Source organism: Callionymus lyra, chromosome 3 (genome assembly GCF_982586985.1).
Source record: "Callionymus lyra chromosome 3, fCalLyr1.hap1.1, whole genome shotgun sequence".
NCBI lineage: Eukaryota > Metazoa > Chordata > Actinopteri > Syngnathiformes > Callionymidae > Callionymus > Callionymus lyra.
Genome location: NC_141820.1, coordinates 20,684,837 through 20,704,189, shown reverse-complemented (window position 1 = coordinate 20,704,189; position 19,353 = coordinate 20,684,837). Strand labels below are relative to the sequence as shown.

At 41.0% G+C, this 19,353-nt stretch overlaps 2 protein-coding genes across 2 annotated transcripts in view; one reads left to right on the top strand and one right to left on the bottom strand.

Moving 5' to 3' along the window:
• Positions 1–2,142: 2,142 nt before the first annotated feature.
• Positions 2,143–7,444, top strand: LOC148083785 (rho GTPase-activating protein 8-like). Its single transcript, XM_087786947.1, has 13 exons — positions 2,143–2,238; positions 2,535–2,580; positions 3,788–3,925; positions 3,996–4,083; positions 4,163–4,294; positions 4,369–4,455; positions 4,519–4,617; positions 5,420–5,530; positions 5,601–5,674; positions 6,025–6,102; positions 6,266–6,394; positions 6,453–6,556; positions 6,632–7,444. The coding sequence occupies exons 1-13, from the start codon at positions 2,236–2,238 to the stop codon at positions 6,827–6,829; spliced, it is 1,287 nt and encodes a 428-aa protein (XP_087643073.1). The 5' UTR covers positions 2,143–2,235; the 3' UTR covers positions 6,830–7,444.
• Positions 7,445–7,691: 247 nt separating this feature from the next.
• The window catches only part of phf21b (PHD finger protein 21B), a 49,741-nt gene continuing 38,079 nt past the window's right edge, over positions 7,692–19,353 (bottom strand). Inside the window, exons 4-14 of the mRNA XM_087786952.1 lie at positions 15,199–15,291; positions 14,092–14,418; positions 13,584–13,706; positions 13,471–13,522; positions 13,237–13,313; positions 13,097–13,151; positions 12,883–12,905; positions 11,593–11,751; positions 11,445–11,511; positions 11,253–11,356; positions 7,692–11,050 (exon numbers count right to left, since the gene is read on the bottom strand). Of these exons, the coding sequence (XP_087643078.1) occupies positions 10,808–11,050; positions 11,253–11,356; positions 11,445–11,511; positions 11,593–11,751; positions 12,883–12,905; positions 13,097–13,151; positions 13,237–13,313; positions 13,471–13,522; positions 13,584–13,706; positions 14,092–14,418; positions 15,199–15,291 (1,323 nt within the window). The 3' untranslated portion in view covers positions 7,692–10,807. The remainder of the gene's footprint in view (positions 11,051–11,252; positions 11,357–11,444; positions 11,512–11,592; positions 11,752–12,882; positions 12,906–13,096; positions 13,152–13,236; positions 13,314–13,470; positions 13,523–13,583; positions 13,707–14,091; positions 14,419–15,198; positions 15,292–19,353) is intronic.

Sequence of the window (19,353 nt, the reverse complement as noted above, 5' to 3'; positions counted from 1 at the left end):
AGGCCCGCCCTCCCGCTGCAAAGTTTAGTTTCTTCTATATTTAGCAGGATCCTTCCCTCCAGTTGTGTTCACAGTCGTGAGGAGGTGTCAAGTATCTGCTGCTGTGGTTAAGCTCATCATTATTCTGCTCCATATTTGGGTCACACAGTCCCCACGTACCCCCCCTCATTTGCATAATCTCAGAATCCCAAAACCTTCTGTTTAGTGTGTTTCCACGGACGCAGATGTGTGTCTTTTTTGTTGTTGTTATGTTCGTGTGGTTGATAAGAGCAGATTGGTGTCGTGTTTTTTTTTTTCTTTTCTGGGCCGAAACATTTCCCCAGTGCTGGACTCTATTTATCTCGGTAAATACAGTCAGCGGTTCATGAGTCGCATCAGTTCTGAGCTGATAAGAAAATAATATTTTTTCATTCTGCTCCACAGCAAACATCGTCACAGTCCAACCATGTGTTCTTACATGTAAGAAGAGGTTCACGTTTCATGAATTAGTGTTAAAGATTAATCTAGTTTCATAGAATATATTTAATATACTAGCATCTAGAAAGCACTGAGACAGCACATGCCGCTGCCAAGGAGCTCGTTACACATCACTTTATAAAAACAATATTAAGAAAAAATTGAGAAGGATGTTGGTTGAAATCTATTTATAGAAAATATTGCAAGAAAAAAAAAACTAGAATGTTACGTAGTGCTGAATTAAAGGTCGGGTAGATTAGTAAGTAAAGGTTATTTGTAAAGAATCTTTCTAGACCAGGGTCACTGTGATTGTGTGTCTTGGCCTTTTAAAGTATATTTTCTTAAGTCGGTATGTTAATAAACGTGATGTTCATTCTTGTATTTGCTTTTATTGATGTATTAAAATGCATTTAAAGTGTTTTCTCTTAAAGTAGTAAGTCACTAATTAAGTGTTTGCTTATTTGTGAATAATTATTTGTATCCATTTTTTTTTAAATGAGCACCAAAAACACTTTTGTCACCACAGACACATGAATGTTGATTTACTTCAGTTTTTGATTGGAAGCCATGTTTTATTAAATGGTTTCCTTTTCTGTTCGTTCTAAAGAAGCAAATACAGAAGCCATACAAATGAATGAGGAAGCCACAAACATCTCCAAAAATAAATTACTGAACGTGTAAATACATTCAGAAAGATTGAAGATAATACTAAACACAGATCCTAAAAGAAAGCTGAAGGTAAAAGATAACATGTCTTTGTCAGGGAAGATCTCCTCACTCTCTGCTCAGCTCTCTTGCAGCAGTTCAACTCTTTTATTCTGCTCTCTTCTTGCTCTGATATTAATTCTTGTTTCCCCCCCGGGCTGTGGGCGGAGGGCAGAGTCTCACTCTGACATGTTTTACCTCTGAGTTTGAAGCAGCTTTGCATACAAATGCTGTTTGTGAGTAAATCCTCCCCTGCAGGATTGTATTTCAAAGTCTCAGCAGCAGCCGTCACCAGAAGAACGTCCACATCACAAGTTCAAAAAACCATCTGTCACATGCTGGCTTCAAACACAACTTTCTTATTTGTCATGTTTCATTATAGTGTCCTGGAGGAACGTCAGCGTGAACACACACCCTCGACAACCACAGTATAGACACACACACACACACACACACACACACACACACACACCTGTCCATCCTGACACCACAAGATGGCGCTCCTTCACAACAACGTCTAACCAAGATTTTTGCGTCTCATTTCCCCTCAAAATGTATTGTTGTATAACATTTGTATAATAATTTGTATGATATATTTGAGTTTACAATGATTTAATTTTTAGTTCAATCCATAGAAATAATAATAATGACTTAAACACTTTAACACCGTTTTTTTTGTTTTAATTCAAACCACGGATTCAATAATCGTAACGTATTAAACCAAAAATGTTCCACAAATATTAATAAATATATATGTTAATCCATATTTTCCATTCAAATAAAACAGCGAACCACAACTCAACGAAAGAGGTAAAACGGAAGAGAAATTAAGGAAATAAATATAACACATAAATGATAATACTGGCCTACATTAAGTCGTTTTTATCAAGTTATTAATATATGATAAAAAAAAAAAACGATTTATTTAAAAACTCCGCTCACTAACTATTTTCCTGCGCGCATGCGCCCTCGCGTTGCGCACCGAAGAATGTGGAAGTTCAGTCGAGCTCGTACCTGTTGGATCCGTGACTCTGACTCACTCAGGTGAGACTTCATCTTCTATGACCTGCGACAATGGTGAGTAGATTTAAAAACGTGTTTTTACTCGTGTGTTTCTCTATTCCACGTACTTTCTTTGACGGTCAAAAGTCGCAGGTGTAAATATTGTGTCATTGATTTTTGTTAGCTTGATGCTAACTGTTGTTGTTTGATATCAAACTGTTGTTAACTTGTTTAAACAAAACAATAGTTTTATTTCATGACGTGTGTTTGAACTGTTCGTCCGTAGATCGCGGACAGTAAAGCTGGTGTTTCCCTGAAGTTTTATGGACTAAAATAGTTTAATGGTTTTTATTATTATTATTATTTTTCAGATGAAAATGGCGGCTACAGCTGACCTGGAGAAGCTCGCAGAAATAGGTGAGTGTTTTTTAACTTTTACTTTATAGAAACAAACTCCTTTATTATTTACAGCTCTTGGATATATTTAAAAAACACATTTGTTGTCAATAATACATTTTTTAGGTGACTTAAAATATACAATACTTCAAGGGAAGATCTGACGATGTCTCAACGTGTCTCCTCTCAAGTTAAAACACTGTCTGTTGTGTAATACTTGAATCAGTGTTACTAATACTTGTTTCAACACTGACGGGGAGAAGCTCTGAATGGAAGTCGTAGTTGTTCAACATGACTGTGCTAAAAGTTTTCATTGACTGGGAAAGGAAACGGGGGTTCCTGGAGGAAAGCGAAAGCACCAGGAGAACAAACAAGATGTTTCAAATGTTTCAAAACGTTACACAAGTTAAACACTTTTGTTTCCACTAAACTGCACCTGCTACAACTTGATGTTTTATTTTGTTAATGTGTGAATTTTGGACACTAAAGACACTTTTATTCACGACAAATTCTATTAATATATATGATTTAATCTGCTATTAAATGTAGTTATCACTGCTGTGAATATAGACAACTACAGCACAAATATGATCGTATAAGTCGCAGCCCAACACATCAAAGTATTATTAAGTTCTTAAATAGAAATATGATGACATACTTGAATGTGTCGTGGCAAATGTTTAATGAAATTAAAATTTAATTATAGAATTGTAGTACGTTTTTCGTTAGCAACAACTGACTGATTGAGGAAAGTTTCTCAGGGTGAAACCGGGTCCGACCCGTGCCACCCAGCTTAGTGTTCAGTCCACGGGTGAGTGGGCAAAGAAATTCCACCCTATTACATCCTGTGGTGTTTGATGAATCACCGCTAATCCCGCTCTTCCTGTCAATGTTCAGCTTCTCATCACATGGTGTTTTCCAGGAATATTTGAGAATCCCGTCAAGACAGGAATGTTAATCTCCTTCCCTCGGTGACGGCATCAGTCCTCAGTTTGTTCACCTTTCATCTAAATTCAGCCTTTTGTCAGATAAGCAGATCATTTCCTCCCTGCTATCAGAACTGCTGTTTATTTCTAAAGCCTCCTGGGGGAGACCGAACAAGCCTGTCCTGTGACTTTTCCCCTGTGATAACAGCTATTTATACACCATCAGATTAGGAAATGGTCCAGGAAGTGTCAGCTCTGCTTCTGAGTATCTGAACAATAATGATTTTTAAACCTAAAAACAGAACTTCAAAAGGAAGAAGAAGAGGAAGCAAAAGAAGATTTTCCCGATGGTCCATCTCCTCCTCCAGCCACGACACTTGCGTCCGATTCTTCTCATCCCTTTTACGACGTGGCCCGACACGGCATCATCCAGGTCGCAGGTCAGTCTGAGGAGAATGTTGATCATAAAATAAAGTATTCGGTCGTGTTGACGCACATGTCTCATTGCAGGTGACGACAACTATGGCAGGAAGTTGATCACCTTCAGCAGCTGCTGCCTTCCGCCGTCTCACCAGCTGAACCACCAGCGCCTCCTGGAGTACGTCCGGGTCGGCACAGGTTCCGGTGACGACGACCTGAACTGAGCGGGTGTTTTTTTTTTTTTTTTGCTTCTGCAGGTACCTGAAGTTCACGCTGGACCAGTACGTGGAGATGGACTACATCCTGGTGTACTTCCACTACGGCGTGAGGAGCAGCAACAAGCCGTCGCTCCGCTGGCTGCGAGAGGCGTACGGCGAGTTCGACAGGAAGTACGACACCTTCGGCGTCTTCGACTGTCGACGCGACGACGAAATGATTCCATTCGTGTTTGATCTCACGGCAGATACAAGAAGAACCTGAAAAAGCTTTATGTCGTTCATCCCACGAACTTCATCCGAATTGTTTGGAACATTTTCAAGCCTCTGATCAGGTGAAGGTTTTGAGTCAAACTGATCCTGAAGTGACTCGACTAACTCGACTCTTTGGTTCTCAGTCACAAGTTTGGGAAGAAGCTGACGTACGTGAACTATCTGGCTGAACTCCAAGATCACCTGAACTATGACCAGCTAACAATCCCACCTGAAGTCCTCAGGTAACTTCAATGGCTTTTCTTGTTTTGACGTTTTCTTCAAACCTATAAAGTGTTATTGTTCACATGCTTGTTTGAGCTCCTTGTTTAGTTGTTTTTGTTTTTTACGCCTGTTTTCGTTTTATCTTAGCCTTTGCATCAGCTGTCATTTGAGTTTCTATTGGTTTAGTTTGGTCCACACTCTTTAGTCTAGTTTTAGTTGACATGTTTAATTTATAAGTCATTATTCCAGTTTTTGTTTTGTTTAAATCAACATTTTCATGTAGTTGTAATGAATAAATAAATGTCAAATATTGTCACATTGTAGAGTCAACAGTAAAATGCATCAACTCCTGACCTTTATTGATCCCTCAGGAGGTCCTCCTGACTGTGTTATAACTATGAAGCTCAACCTCATGAGTTTAAAGTTTAAAATAGTCCAGAAAGTAACATAAATATCTTATAATCTAGGGATGCCTTGAGATGTTTTTTTAAACTGTTCTCTGTTTGTTCATTTATTTCACTACAGTTTTCCCCTGAATATTTATATCTATATTTGTGTGATGCTTTGGAACGCACCATGATAGTTTTTACCAAACTTTAGTGAAGAGTTTTATTAAGTATAAAACATTTACTCTTGTTTTTGTTCATAATCAATGTTTAATTATATATTTAAATATATATTAAAACATATTAAGTGTCACATGATGGAGGTGATAAGTTAATAAAATACTTAAGCAACACTAGTTTCATTCAAGAGTTTATTAAACCTCAATATTTAAAAGAAAACTGAGATTTCTTGGCTTGTATTCTCTGATCCCGACAGACACGACGAGAAGCTGCGAGCGGCTCAGAAGGAGGGTCCTGCTCCTGCGGTGAAGGTTCCTCCACCACGACCTCCTCTGCCCTCGCAGCAGTTCGGAGTCAGTCTGCAGTAGTGAGTGTCCAGAGTACTGGTGAGCGAGACGTTTACGCTTATGCTGAGTGTCACACCTGAACCTCCACAGCCTCCGGGAGAAGAACCGAGCCATGATCATCCCGCCCGTCGTGTTCCAGACCGTCATGTTCTTGAAGGACAAAGGTACGTTTCTGACAAACATATCGATTCAAACATGTGAATTACTGCAGGAAAACGGATCATGTCGCCTCCAGTCGATATGAATGAAATAACATGCAGTTAGTAAAACAATTAAGATTCAACATTTTTATTTATTTCTCGTTTAAATTTGTGATGGAAAAATATTTGAAAGAAACTAGTGGTAAATCAAGTGATTTCGAGTCTGACCAGCAGAGGGCGTCTTCGTGCTCTCAGTGAGTCAGAACACTTTCTGACTGTGACGATGATCAGAATAAAGACAGACATGAGTCAACTTTAGTTTGTTTATTGTATTTATTTATGCCATTTGGAACTTTATTTTTCTGATTTCTCAGGTCTCCAGACCGAGGGCATCTTCCGACGCTCTGCTCAGGTTCAGATCATCAAGGACGTCCAGAAGCTCTACAACCTCGGTGAGTCTCTTCGCAAATTCTGACTCGCCAAGTCATTTAACGACCCCTGTCACCCAGGGTAACTGGGATGACCTCTAGCTCCAAGTGACCTTGTTAAGGAATAGGCAAAATAACCAGTTTCATATTAAGATTGAATTACTTTTTTCTGCTGTCATTTCTCCAGGGAAACCAGTGAACTTTGACCTCTACTCCAACGTCCACGTTCCCGCGGTGATCCTGAAAACCTTCCTCCGAGAGCTGCCCGAGCCTCTGCTCACCTTCAGGGTCTACAGCCAAGTCCTGGAGCTGCTCAGTGAGTCGCCTCCTCTTTCGCTGCAAGAGTCCTGGTGAAACCTGGTGCTGTGTTCCAGGTGTGGAGAGCAGCCTCCGAGCCACCAGGTGCAAACACATCGTGGAAGGTTTACCTGAACTCAACTTCGTGGTGGCCAAGTACCTGCTGTGTTTCCTCCACACGGTGAGCCTGACCCCTCTGATCACCTGTCCTCCCTCTGGAGGTGGGTCGCCATGGTAACGTGTCCTCCTTCCCCAGGTGTCCCAGGAGAGCATCGTCAACAAGATGAGCGCCTCGAACCTGGCCTGCGTGTTCGGGGTCAACCTGGTGTGGCCCCGCCAGGGCTCCATCGCTCTGAGCGCCCTGACCCCCATCAACATCTTCACCCACATCCTCATCGAGCATTACCCGACCATCTTCAGCTCCCGCTGCCCCCCCTCGCAGGTGCTGCCCTGACGAGCGGGAACTACCGAAGCACGCTTGTCTCTGGCGCCCCCTGCTGCTCATGTTCTGAACATTCCTGCTGAATGTGCTTCGACAGGTTTTTTTTTAATACTTCACAACTGGATCATGTCGAACTTGAATCTTGTCTCGAGACTTTTGATGGGACTCCTCAGTCACAGTATTCTTCTGTAATAGTTGAACTAGTCTTCTTCATCACAGGCTGAATGAATCCTAGTTTCTGACTCGTCTGCTGTTCTTTGACAATGTATTTATTTTTTATATTAGTGATGGTTTTTAGTGAACCTTGTGTTCAAGTGTATTAGTGTTATTTAAAAAACGAACTAATAAATGTATCTCTTAATCATTTTAATTAAGCCTTAATTTGTAAAAAAAAAAAAAAATTGTATTTCTGCTGTAGCTCGTCATGACCAATGTTTCTACTGCCATCTAGTGGACTCTTGAAGAACTGTTTATTGTGCCACTAAAAAATGCAAATATTTTTAGATTTTTTTATAATCCAAACCTAATATTTACCAAACAAAGCAGCACGTGAATGTTACACATCTGTGACCAATGTGTCCTCCAAGTGGCCTTTCTGACTGTTAAAGTCAATAAAGATTGATTGAAAGAAATGGCGGCCATCTTTGTCGAAGAAGTTTCCTTCTTGTCTCCTCTTGCTGATCCAGAGTTCCATCATTTGTGTTTTTTGTCTTGCGTTTCCCAAGTTACACAATAAATACCAAAACATTGGTCCCACACTAGTGAAGAGTTGCTGGTTCCAATCTTGATAGAAGATCCCAATTCTCATATCACACATATCAAAGGATTAATAACTCTTACACAATATATTGTAAAAATAAACCCAGATGACCGCTTTCTTCTTGACATTTGTTTATTAATGAATCCATTTTTTTGTAAGAACTTGGTACAAAAAAGTGAGACTACTCTTTAACCATCAACCAACTTTCCATCGACCGACTCGTTTTTAATGCATCGTTAAAGAAGAAAAAGAACTACATTGGCATATTTAAGACAAACACTTTCCTATACACACTATCCACTGGACAGTCCCCGCGTCGACGACAAACAAACTTCTACTTCCACACACAGTTTCAGTTCCATCTAAACGCCGGCGCGCGTGACACGGGTCGGCGTCGCAAGCTAGAAGTCAGAAAGCAGAACTGGCAAACCATAAAAAAAATTTCCAATGTTTTCTTCTTTTTTTTTTCTTTTTTTTTGCTCCTTGATAAAAGAATATAAAAATGTTCTTATTTGTTCAAATGTTGTGTCATGTATTAAAATAGATCTGTTCAAGCACTGCACAGTTTCTCCCGGAGAAGAGTCTAGAAACAGGTGAGGAGGAGGAGGAGGAGGAGGCAGATATGATGCTTCTCAACACCTGCGGTCACAGGTGAGTGTGGATATGGAGCACATGTACATTCTGATATCTAGAGCCGGCGTCGAGTCCCTCAGAGAGACTCGGGGCTGATTATGATTTATTCTTTTTTTTTGTTGTTTTCTTTTTTTTCTTTTTGCTTGAAAAGGCAAATATGCTGCTGGTCGTCGCTCAGAGGCGCTCGTGGACTCGGCTTCATCTGCTGCCACCGAAAGAAACCCTTTAATGCACTCCAGGAATTTGACTCGCACACATTTGTGTGTGCGAACAACAAGTTTGGTTTCAAAGTCAACTATAATCTTCATTCAATAGCGAATTCTAAACTTGAGTTATTGGTGGTCGGATTGCTTCACTGTACATTAGGCAAAGTTAGCTTGTAGCGCTAGCATTGGTAAGTTAGCTAGTTGGACACTTCATTTGGAGGGTCATTTGGAGGGTCATTTGGAGGGTCATTTGGAGGGTGAAGATGTGTTGCACACTTCTCTCCTGGCTTTTTGATGACCAGGGAAGTCTGAGATTAAATCTCTTGCTCTAAGATGAACGATAGGATCACGATTTAGTCCGATTCAGTCGAAGCCCGAAGTTTCTAAACCTTCCTTCTCATCTGCTCGACCCTCATCGCTCCCGAGGCGCTCGGTCTGGGGTGAGAGCAGGTGAATGGTTGATGACCGAGTCCAACGAACGCGTCTGTTCAGGGAGTGTTTCCTAAAGAACCCTTCTCCTACTCCGATAAAGGCATTTCTCTGACTTGTTTGTTCTAGTTTGTGCGTCAACAGGTGGCAGAGCTGCACCTGGTGTGTGTGTGTCCGTGTGTGTGTGTGTGTTATTGTGTGTGTGAGCGAGGGAGTACAGGACAATGAATACAATTTAAAAAAAAACAACTAAATCTCCTCCTGAAACTGAACCTCTCTGGACCAGCAGGAAGACTAGCGAGACAAACGCAGGATGAGGTGGCGTCGTCCCGGTCGTGACATTTTGGCGGGAACAAAGAAACCAGGACGGCGCCACCTCCTGGTCCAACACTCTAATGAAAGAAAAAAAAAAAAAGAAGAAGTAAAATTGCAGTTTTTGACACTTCATCTGGGACTGGGTGTCAGGAGAGGACAAAGACGTGAAACCCTGGATTCAGACCAGTTGTTCTTGAGGCAGTGTTCTTCTGTCAGATCAACGGCTCGTCTTCAAAAAAAACCAAAACATACAAAAGAGGCAGGGAGAGACATGAGCACTATAGACACTTGATCGATGAGCAGTCCCAGTACAAAAATGAGAGTTTTTGGCATATTTTCTATACTGGAGAAAAGAGGGATGAGAAGGGGGCGTCGCCACACGTCGAGTGCAGCCGCCGAACCAGAGCAGTTTTACAAAACCTTGTTTTCTGTGAAGATGCAGAAACAAAAATAAGCTGAAACACGATGATGGAGTCGTTGTGCTGCCACGTCTGTGGTTTACTTTAAACACTCAAGAAGATTTGGTTCACTTGACTTTTAGAAGTACAAAAAACTGCAAATGTCAGCATTTTTTTTTTTACGTTGTACAAGGTGTCCCATAAATTCACATGATTTGAGAGGGAAATAAATCTTTTTTTTTTAGGTTTTAACAAAACAATTGGAGCTGATTAATGAAGTTTTCCAACAAATGTTATTCATTTACATTTTTGTTGTGCTTCAACACAGGAAATTGCTTTATTTGCTGCAGTAAACGCCATGAAATAGAGAAAAATCAATGACTAGGTATTTGAAAAAGATGTAAAAACCGTTGTTGGTACACTTGACTTTTGAGTTGTTGACTTTATATTTTAAAATGGAAGCAAACTGTCATTTTTAAAGTCGAGTATTTTGGTTTCTGCATCTCGTCTCGTTGGGCTGACCCGGGTTAATAAAATCAAGTAAAAAAAAAACCTACGCTGATGACGATGATGATGATAACGAAGAAGATAATACAACATATGTACAGTGACTCCTGGAATACTCCAAACGTACACGTATCAACAGGCATCAGCATGAAAATACTAAAATCTCCTCTAGAAACGCTAATTTCTGTAGTTTTCATCTTAAATACTTTTTTCTTTGACTTTAACTATATTAATACTGAAAAAAAGTTATTCTCTGTTTGTTGTTTTTTTTTTTTTTGTTTGAAGGCTCGTATGCGTTTACATAAAGGATGAAAAAACATTTCCTGAATTCTTATGGCAAAAACATTGTTCGCAGGAGAACGAGAACAAACATCTACTCGGATATAATCGCTGTACAGCCGCCGCCGCCTCTACGCTAGCTAACGTTCTCTCTCACTATTCGCAGAACAATGGTTGTACCTGGGTGTAAAAAAAGGGAAATGTCTTTTTGGACTCTGGTGTTCCTGCGGCAGCACTGTCGTCTAACTCGAGTCATAAATACATTAAGGCCAAGAACATGAATAAATAGAAAATAACTTAAAAAAAGAAATCTCGTAAGCACTGTAGGTGTTGGGTTTAAAAAATACTTGAAGTGGAGGATATAGGCTCTCTTCAGTTTTTGTCGCTTTTTTCTCTTTTTTCGTTTCCACATCAGAGGGGTTTGATATTACTCTGAGGAGAGTTGTGTGGCCGCCAGAGGGCGCTAGTTGTTGTCCTGGCTGTGGCTCTTCTGCAGGGGTGTGGCCGAGGGGCCGGCGGCCACGGTGCTGGTGGGTTTGATCCAGGACTGGGAGAACAGGGAGGCGGCGATGGTGGCGGTGGTCGTCATGGTGACCTGGATGACCTGGTCACGTTGGATGAGTCGGATGAGCGACTTGAGGCGGTCCAGGGACGCCTGAGTGTCTCTCTGCTGGTCCAGGAGTCTCTCCCGGAGATCCATGCAGTCCTGCAGGGAGACGAGTTGTTGGGAGAAAAAAAAAAAAAAAACGACTCCGTCAGAACCATGACCTCTGTGACCTCTCATGGACCCTCATCCTGGACACTCTAGTCCAGGATGAGGGTTCAACGTAATCTTTCCAGTGGAAAAGCTTGTTTAGAATAATTTAGCGGAATTCTGAAGTCCTGAAGAGTCTCTTTCTCAGACTTACTTTCAGCGTCTCGTTGAGCTTCTTGTCTTCTTCTTCCAGATGTGAGCATTCCTTCTTCAGCTCCGTGTTTTTCCGAAGCAGCCGCCGCTTCTCTTCCTGACGCACTGCACACACACACACACACACACACACACACCTTCAGCACAGCAGCTTCAACAACCTACGACAAACGTGTTTAAGTGTCATTCTCACCCGTCTTGTGTGTGACGTAGGACTGAACAAAGTTCTGAGGCCACGACATGTTTTCCTTGTTCAGAACCTGCAGAGTTTAAAAAAAAAACGTCATCCATGTTGCAAACGTTTCCCACTAAACTTGTGAAGGCAGATTCACTCGCAGTACCTTCTTCTGACACTTGGGGCAGTACCAGGAGCCTCTGGGGGGGGTTTTGAGCGGCGGGTTGAGGCAGTTGGGGTGGAAGGCTCGGGGGCAGTTGTGGCAGGTCTGCAGCTCGCCGTCCTCTTTACACACCGAACAGTGGTCGTCATGCTCGATGTCGTCCTGGAGGTCACATGACACTCGTCAAAACGTTAAGGGAATCAAGTGAAATATTTTGCCCCAAAATGATGCTTCAAGAAAAGAAAAAACAAACTACTTTAAAGCAAGATTTGTTTTACAAAATACATTTGATATGTCATGGATTTAACAAAGATACTTAATGTCACGTTCTGTCAGCATTATTTTGAGGCTAAATCACAAGTCTGACTCAAGTCCCCGCCAAAGGGTTGGCTCAAAATCAAACCCATTACACACTGATATTGTGACCTTTAAAGATTTAAGATAAGATAAGGAACAGTGTAGTTTGGATGTCAACATTGTAACGAGAGTACAACTGATGACGGTGAAGACTTTTAAGCCTCAAAGAATGAAAAGATAATATCAGACTTTATACTTTCTTTCAAGAAAATGTAGTAAATATATTATGACCACCATCAGGAGTATTTCAAATGTAATGCCTTATTGTCTTATTTTAAATTGGTTGATAAAAGTTAAAAATAGTATAAGTAAATATATCATAAATGTTAGAATTGATTAAAAAGGGTTTCTAGAGAAGTGTTTTTATTGACATACCCACACAAGAGCACATGTTTTTAAAGCCGTTTTTTCTCGTCCGTCTCCCCGACCGTGTGGATTTTCAAGGTTTACTCTTGATCCACTCGAATCGGCCAAAGAGTTTGATTATTCTCAGATTGTGAAGCTCGTGATTATGGTTTACGCTCACGTGTTGAGAGCATGATCGACGTAGCAGCGCTTCAGCTCTTGAAGCTAAGAGCTGTATTGTCTTGAGAATGTTTGTATTCGTACGTCTTTTTAAAATGTCCTTTTCCTGCTCAATAAACGCGTAAGCAGGTCCATCGAGCTCATCATTGGGAGTCGAGGAGAGTCACAAATATGCTTTACGACTGCTAAAGATGTAATAAAACGAGAACAAACATGTTGAATGTCTGTGTTTCAACCTTGAATAGAGAATCGTTGAAAAGAAGACGTCATACGATGGTGAATAAAACAAACTGCCTGCCTATTTGAGACATTTCTACCATCCATCTTTCATGTGTCAAAGCGACAAGAGGGGGAAAGAAAAAGCGGCGAAACTCAAGCATGAATACGTGCAGCAGCGGTCATGTGACCTACCTTCCAGCAGAAGTCCTCAGAGTCTGGCATGTGGACGAAGCAGAAGCAGAGTTAGTTGCGGACGGACACGTGTTAGAGGAAACATACAAGTTACTGGACGTGTGTTCCTTTGATCTGGAGGGAAATTCTTTCTCTACTTATGTCACCGTGAGGTCGTGAGACGGAGACACGAGCGAGATGAAGATATTCAACACAAAAAGAGTAACATGTTCACCTCGTGCTGACAAGAAGAAGGAGCTGTTCAGGTAGTGCGAGGCCAGACGTTTACGCTGAAACAACAGAGTTATGGAGCGTGAGGGTCAATTTAGTCAAGAGTGTTTGAATGTTGGGGTTCACTGGGGGTGAGAAAGTCACCTCTGGTTCGAACAGGCCGCTGTAGGCGGGGTTGGCGGTGCTCCTCCTCTTCCTCTCCTGCCTCTTCAACTGGATCTCTGTTCAGAACCACACACTCATGTTTGACATTGTGTGACAATGTGCTCCACCACCAGATGGTGGCGCCACTTGACATTGAAGGAACTGTGGCTCCTGATCGTCTCAGTTCATCACCGTTCACACTCGATTAAGCTCCATCACGTGACCTCCACTCACCTTCCAGATGTTCCGTGGTGACGAGGCCCAGCGAGACCATGAAGGCAATTTTCTGATCGAGAGAGAAGATTGTTAAGATCTGTTTGATGGGGAAAAAAACAGGTGAGACTGACCTCGGGGTCCTCTTCGTCTTTGAGCTCGGACGGGGGCGCCGTGGCGACCGGAGCCTCCTGCGACGGAGGGTCCGCGGGGGAGCCCTCGTTGGTGGTGGGAGTCTGAGGCTGGATGATGATCACCTGAGGACACAGCAAGAGACTCAGGTGAGCAAGTTATTCTAGAGAGAGTTTTTGTCAGGGGTCACGACCTTTTCTATATTTACAACACTGGTAGGCAACTTAACTACATAACCATTATTATATAATAGCACTGATGGACATTGAACAATAAATAAATAGGATGTTAATGCTGTAGAAAAGTGTGTTTATCTCATGACATTTGAAGATGTAATAAAATGACATTTTTCTTTTATTGTTTTGAAGAGAAATACAATTTAGGAAAATCAATTGCAGAAAGATACACATTGTTTATCGTATACATTTAAATTGCAGTATTTAAACATTAAATACAAAAGAAAACAAACAAAGGCCAAATGGAGAATAAAAACATTTCAAGTGTGTTCACCTTGACGGCTTCGCTCGCCGTGGAGACGCCGTTGCTGGTGGCGGGCGTGGTGGCGATGATGGCGTACGCCACACCGGCTCCCGCCGAGGCGTGCTGTGCTGGACTGCTGGAGTCCTGGCCGCCGGACGCGGTCAGCGTCGAGGTGGACACGGCCGCGCTCTGGCCGTTGGGCTGGTGGTCGGGGCTGAAGGTGCTGTTGGCGGTGGGCAGCGTGGCCCCCTGACTCCTGGGACTGACCACTGCGGTCGCCCTCTGCAGGCTGAGCGGCTGCAGCTCCTGGCAGGGACTGTGGGGAAGGCTGTCGGGGATCTGGGTCTTTGGCCTGACCTGGAGGTCCACGAGAAAGAGAACAGCTTTTATCTTTCGGAGCAGATTCTCCTCAAAAGAATGGCCATTGTACAGTAGGGCTGGGAAATAAATCATCATCATGACGCTTTTTTAAATCCACTCTTCATTGATCTGATGGTAAAATATAAAACGATACAAAACTATTTCCATTTTTTTTGAAGTTTGTGGTTTTATTTTATTTATTCCGTTTTATTCTGCGGTTTTTTTGGGGGAAATTTCAATTGTCGTACGTTCTTGAAAGCACCATAATCATTACTATGTAGTTGGACACCCCAGCAGGTTTAATCTCGAAATATATTCAGATAAAAACAGTCAAATAAATCACAGAGTTTGTGTTTCACTCATTTTCACAGGTTTACTAATGCGACTTCAAACAAAACAACATTCCAGACAGTGATAATTAATAGAACATAAACTACATAAATTGTTTGTTTTTCCTCACCAGGGGTCTGGGAACACTGAGTTAATGTGCATTGACTGTTTTCTTTTTTTGGCAGAGACATTTTTTACTTTATTTTGCAACTCCTTATTGATTTATCACGCAGGCCTAGTCGATTTGTTCTCCCATGGAGTTTCAGGAACTTACAAATACAGTCCAACTTCACTACAAGTTGACCTTTTGACCTTGACTATGTTGTTATTATCTGTATGAAACTGAATATTGTTTTCCCAGGTCATCAAGTTGTAAATGGTGGACAAAAACAACACTATAAAGTTTCCGCTGCAAACAAAGTCTCCCACTTAAGCAGTCCAAGTTACCTGAGGTAGCACAGTAGCAGCTTGACCTGCCAGTCGGTGCAGAGAGCTGACCTGAGGCACCTTGATGGGCACAGCGGCGAGAGTTCCCAGCATCTGTGGGACACATGAACGCAACATTAACTCCACAAGTCATTTTTCTTTTGTGTCTTAATTTCAAAACGTGGGAAGCTGTGCCATGTAGTTCAGAGGAACTCAAATACTCAAATAATCAGACACAAAACTGGTCCGTTGGAATGACCAGGCATCGAGCACGCGCTCAGAGTGACCACGAGCGCTCGGCGACTGCTTCATCTCTTTAAAGCGATCACCCTGCAGGAGTTTTAATCCCACTCAAGTTTCAGCTCGCCGGCTGATCTTGTTACCAACAATTAATTAAAGTTGGAGGTAAATCCTCTCAACCTCGTTAGCTGCGCCGTCAAACTAACAAGGGTTTTTATCTCCAGCAGTTTGTTTACTGGACTAACCGACTGTTGCCGTCGCCGATCTAAGTGATTTAACATTGATCAGATCGATCAACCATCACCACACGTTCAGCTTAAACTCTTTTTTTATTGTAAAATCAACATGTTTCTCGTCAGGTGCGATAGAGAAATTTGTTATAGTTTAAGTTGCTGCTAAAATGTTATATATCAATATGTAATAATCAAAATTATTAGTATTGTATGATTTAAGAGCATTTTCTAGTCGCCACATCCATGAACCTGGATGTTTGTCTTCCTCTCCTCATTTCACGCCTTCCCTCCAAACGTCCTCTGGCCAGGTCATCGTTTTTAATCTGAAGTTTGACCTTCACCGGTGTTTACAGATGTTCCTCCGACTGTCGATCAGCGAGTGTGTCCATCACGCTCGGTGACAATAACATTAGGAACAAACTACGGCGTGAAGGACGCGCAAAGATAACAGCGCCGACATGACGTGATTACACGTCTTTGGGGACGGACCAAAGGTCACTGGAGGTCGTTTCGGAGTTCTTTGTTCAGCTTCAGACCGAGTCACATTTGAAGCTTCAAGGTTTAATATTTGATCACGGATTCAGGAAGAAATCATTTGATAAGATCTAGTTTTTGTTAAAGGCTTTAAACACAAGTTAATGTATAAGTTTTGAACTTATATAACTATAACTTATATAACTTCTGCACTTTACTTTTGTTTATTGTTGTATTTGTATTGTTAAATGTTTTTCACTACTACTATACATTTTTATATTGTAATAAATTATTATTATTATTATTTATGAACAGTTTGTTATTATGATTTATGCTATTTTTGTTATTTTAAATATGTGTAAAGTGTGTTAACTGATATGTATGCAGGTTTAATTATGGTCTGTGAAATTGATGCTCTGACAACTTCAATTTCTTCACTGTGTAACAAATAAAAGTATTCAATTTGAATTGTCTCAGCAGAAAGTTACAAAAATAATAAATATACATTTTACAAAATAACAACAAAAAAAGTAATACATTGAATAATGATAAAAATAACAACAATGCAAAATAATTCTAAGTAGTATTTTTGCAGTACAAGTTAGTGCTCCTGTTATACTAGCTGTTTAATTTTACTGACTAGTCAGGGCAGTTGTGGCAGCAACATAAAAGCAACTCTCAGCTGCTGTCTTGTGGTAAAGTTCAAGAAGTAGAAGCACCAGCAGTGGTTGTTTCCGACCTTTAAAGAACTTTGTCTCAAAGTGAAGGCAGATGAGTTCCAACGGTGAGTGAGGAGAGGGACTGAGCTTCACCTGCTCAGGTAAAAGAGTCTGATGAAAAAAGAGTGCAGCTCTCTGCTCCTCCCCCTCCTCAGCTCAACACACTGACGCTCTTCCTTCGGTGAAAATCTCTCGGCTCCTTTGTGTTGATCTGTAGCCGCTCGGCAAGGAGGAGGGGGAGCAGCCTGTTTCCATGGCAACTGCACAGATGAAATTCTTGCAGTGAGAGCTTTCATTTTCCTAATTGCTGCCTCTTTTCCTCCGAACCTCAGCAGCTTCGCTTCAGGAGGCCTCGTCCTCTTCCTCCTTCATGTGAGCGGCTGCAACCTTGGACATACCTGATGTTTGTATCCCTTTTGTTTGTAACCAAAACTACCCGTTAACTGATCCCAGACCAGCACTCTTACGTGCTTTCCAGACTTCAATAAGGTGAACATGTCAGACTTGAAAAACTCGCCTTCAGCTGCAGAAACTCTCCAGGTTTGTCAAGTTTAGTGAGTACTTTTCAATTAAGAAGCTCAATTGTTCATAAACAAATTGTTGTTAATACTTAAAAGTTGAGTTGTTGATGCATTTTCAGTTATAAAAAAATGTCAACAATCAATACTTTTGTCAAACTTGGCAAGTGACATTTAAAGTAATTTCATAAAAATGTACAATTTAATTTGACCACACATCAGTGTTTTTATAGGTAAATAAAATCCAGCTTGATTTAAAACATGTTTCAGACACAAGTATGCAGAAGACACTCTGGACAAGATACCACCTAGATATCATGTGTTTATGGATTTATTGCTGAGAGAAAACTCACAGAAACTAAACACAGACGTTTGTCAAACTGAGTGAAACTTCAAAATAAAGTCTCTGAAATACCTAATCAAACACGAGAAAACTGATGTGCTGCGCATGACGATTCCCAGTCGATCAGGTGATCGATGAATCAGCAGGTCGTCACTGTTCACTCGGAGCAACACGGACGTGGAGTACAGTTGCCATGGCAACATCGGCTAATCGGGAAAGTCAAGACTCTTGAGATCCTACTCGGAAATTCTCCAGGACACTTAGAGGAACGTTTAATTCCCTCAGAGACGGAACAAGGGCGACCAGAAGAAGGAAGTAAATATCCTCGTGAAGCTTTTCCAACTTAAAAATCTAGTGGCACAAGTTCATCTGTGTGGGTGCTTTTAAAAAAATGATGCTGGATACATCATCGTGGGGATATATAGTACGTTAGTCTAAAGATGTATCGATTATAACATGCAGCAGTCCAAAGTTCATGTTCATTTTCTTCAGAAAAGTGTCTAATAACGTATGCTGCCCTCAGATCAGCGCCTCCCTGTGGTATTTTAAGATTCATTTTAATTGGATAGTTCAGTGAAATCAGCAGCGCATGTCATTCTTAACTTCATATAGAGTTTTTTACAAGTTCTGCCCAAGTTTTCCTGGAGCTTTGATCGATCATCAGAAACATTTTGGTCAGATTGTACTGGAGTGTCAGCAGATCAAGGAAGCCCCTGCAGCCGGACCCCGGTCCCTCCCTCTTCTCTGCAGTTACAGTAGGAGTGTGGAGGTGAAACCGGGATCAGGCCCGTGTGCTGCGAGGAGGTGCTGGTGCTGAATACTGAGTGTGAAGGAGACAAAGTGCTGCTGCCTCAAACTGAACAGCAGCTGAGAGGAGGAGGGAAGGAGCCGCCATCTTTGAAGCACAGAGTCTGCCTCCTCTGGACCCCGCTCCAACAAAGTTAATGTTCCAGAAGATCTTGTGTATGTCACCATGCTAATTGTTTTACACGTCATTAATAATCATAATTGAGACGCGATTATTGAGGTGTACAAAAAAAAACTGGCGAATGAATCATCAGTTTATAACTTACAAGTCTAAGACTGAATAGGTATTTTATGATTTAAATCGAAATAAATGTTTTTAGAATTATATTCAGTGCAAAAATAAACTTTATTTGGATTAATTTTCACTTTTTAATGTCCCTTCTCAAACCATCTGATCTTTTTCTGTTTTTTCTATTTTATTTATACAGCATATTATGGTATATTATTTCTTCCCTTCTGTCCTTTGGCTCAAACTTTCACTGTATATGATGTTATTTAATTTCCCCATCCTTGAACTAGTTGGTCAAGTTTTTAGCCATAAACAGGTGAATTAGTAGAGAAGTAGAACATATTTAAATTGATTTTTATTTAGTAAGTAGAAAAAAAGTACTAATGTTCAATTAGGTTATTCAAATGTAATACAAAGTTTAAAAAAAAACTTCTGAACCACTCTAAATTAAATGTTCTTACCTTCCATGTTAATATACAGTATCTGTTGCGTTATCAGTTTTATCTTGCCCTTTAAAGTATATACTTTATTGAATATTGTTTTGATTGTTTAAGCGCTTTGTGACCTGGTCTGGAAAAGCGCTATATAAATAAAAATTACTTACTTACTTACT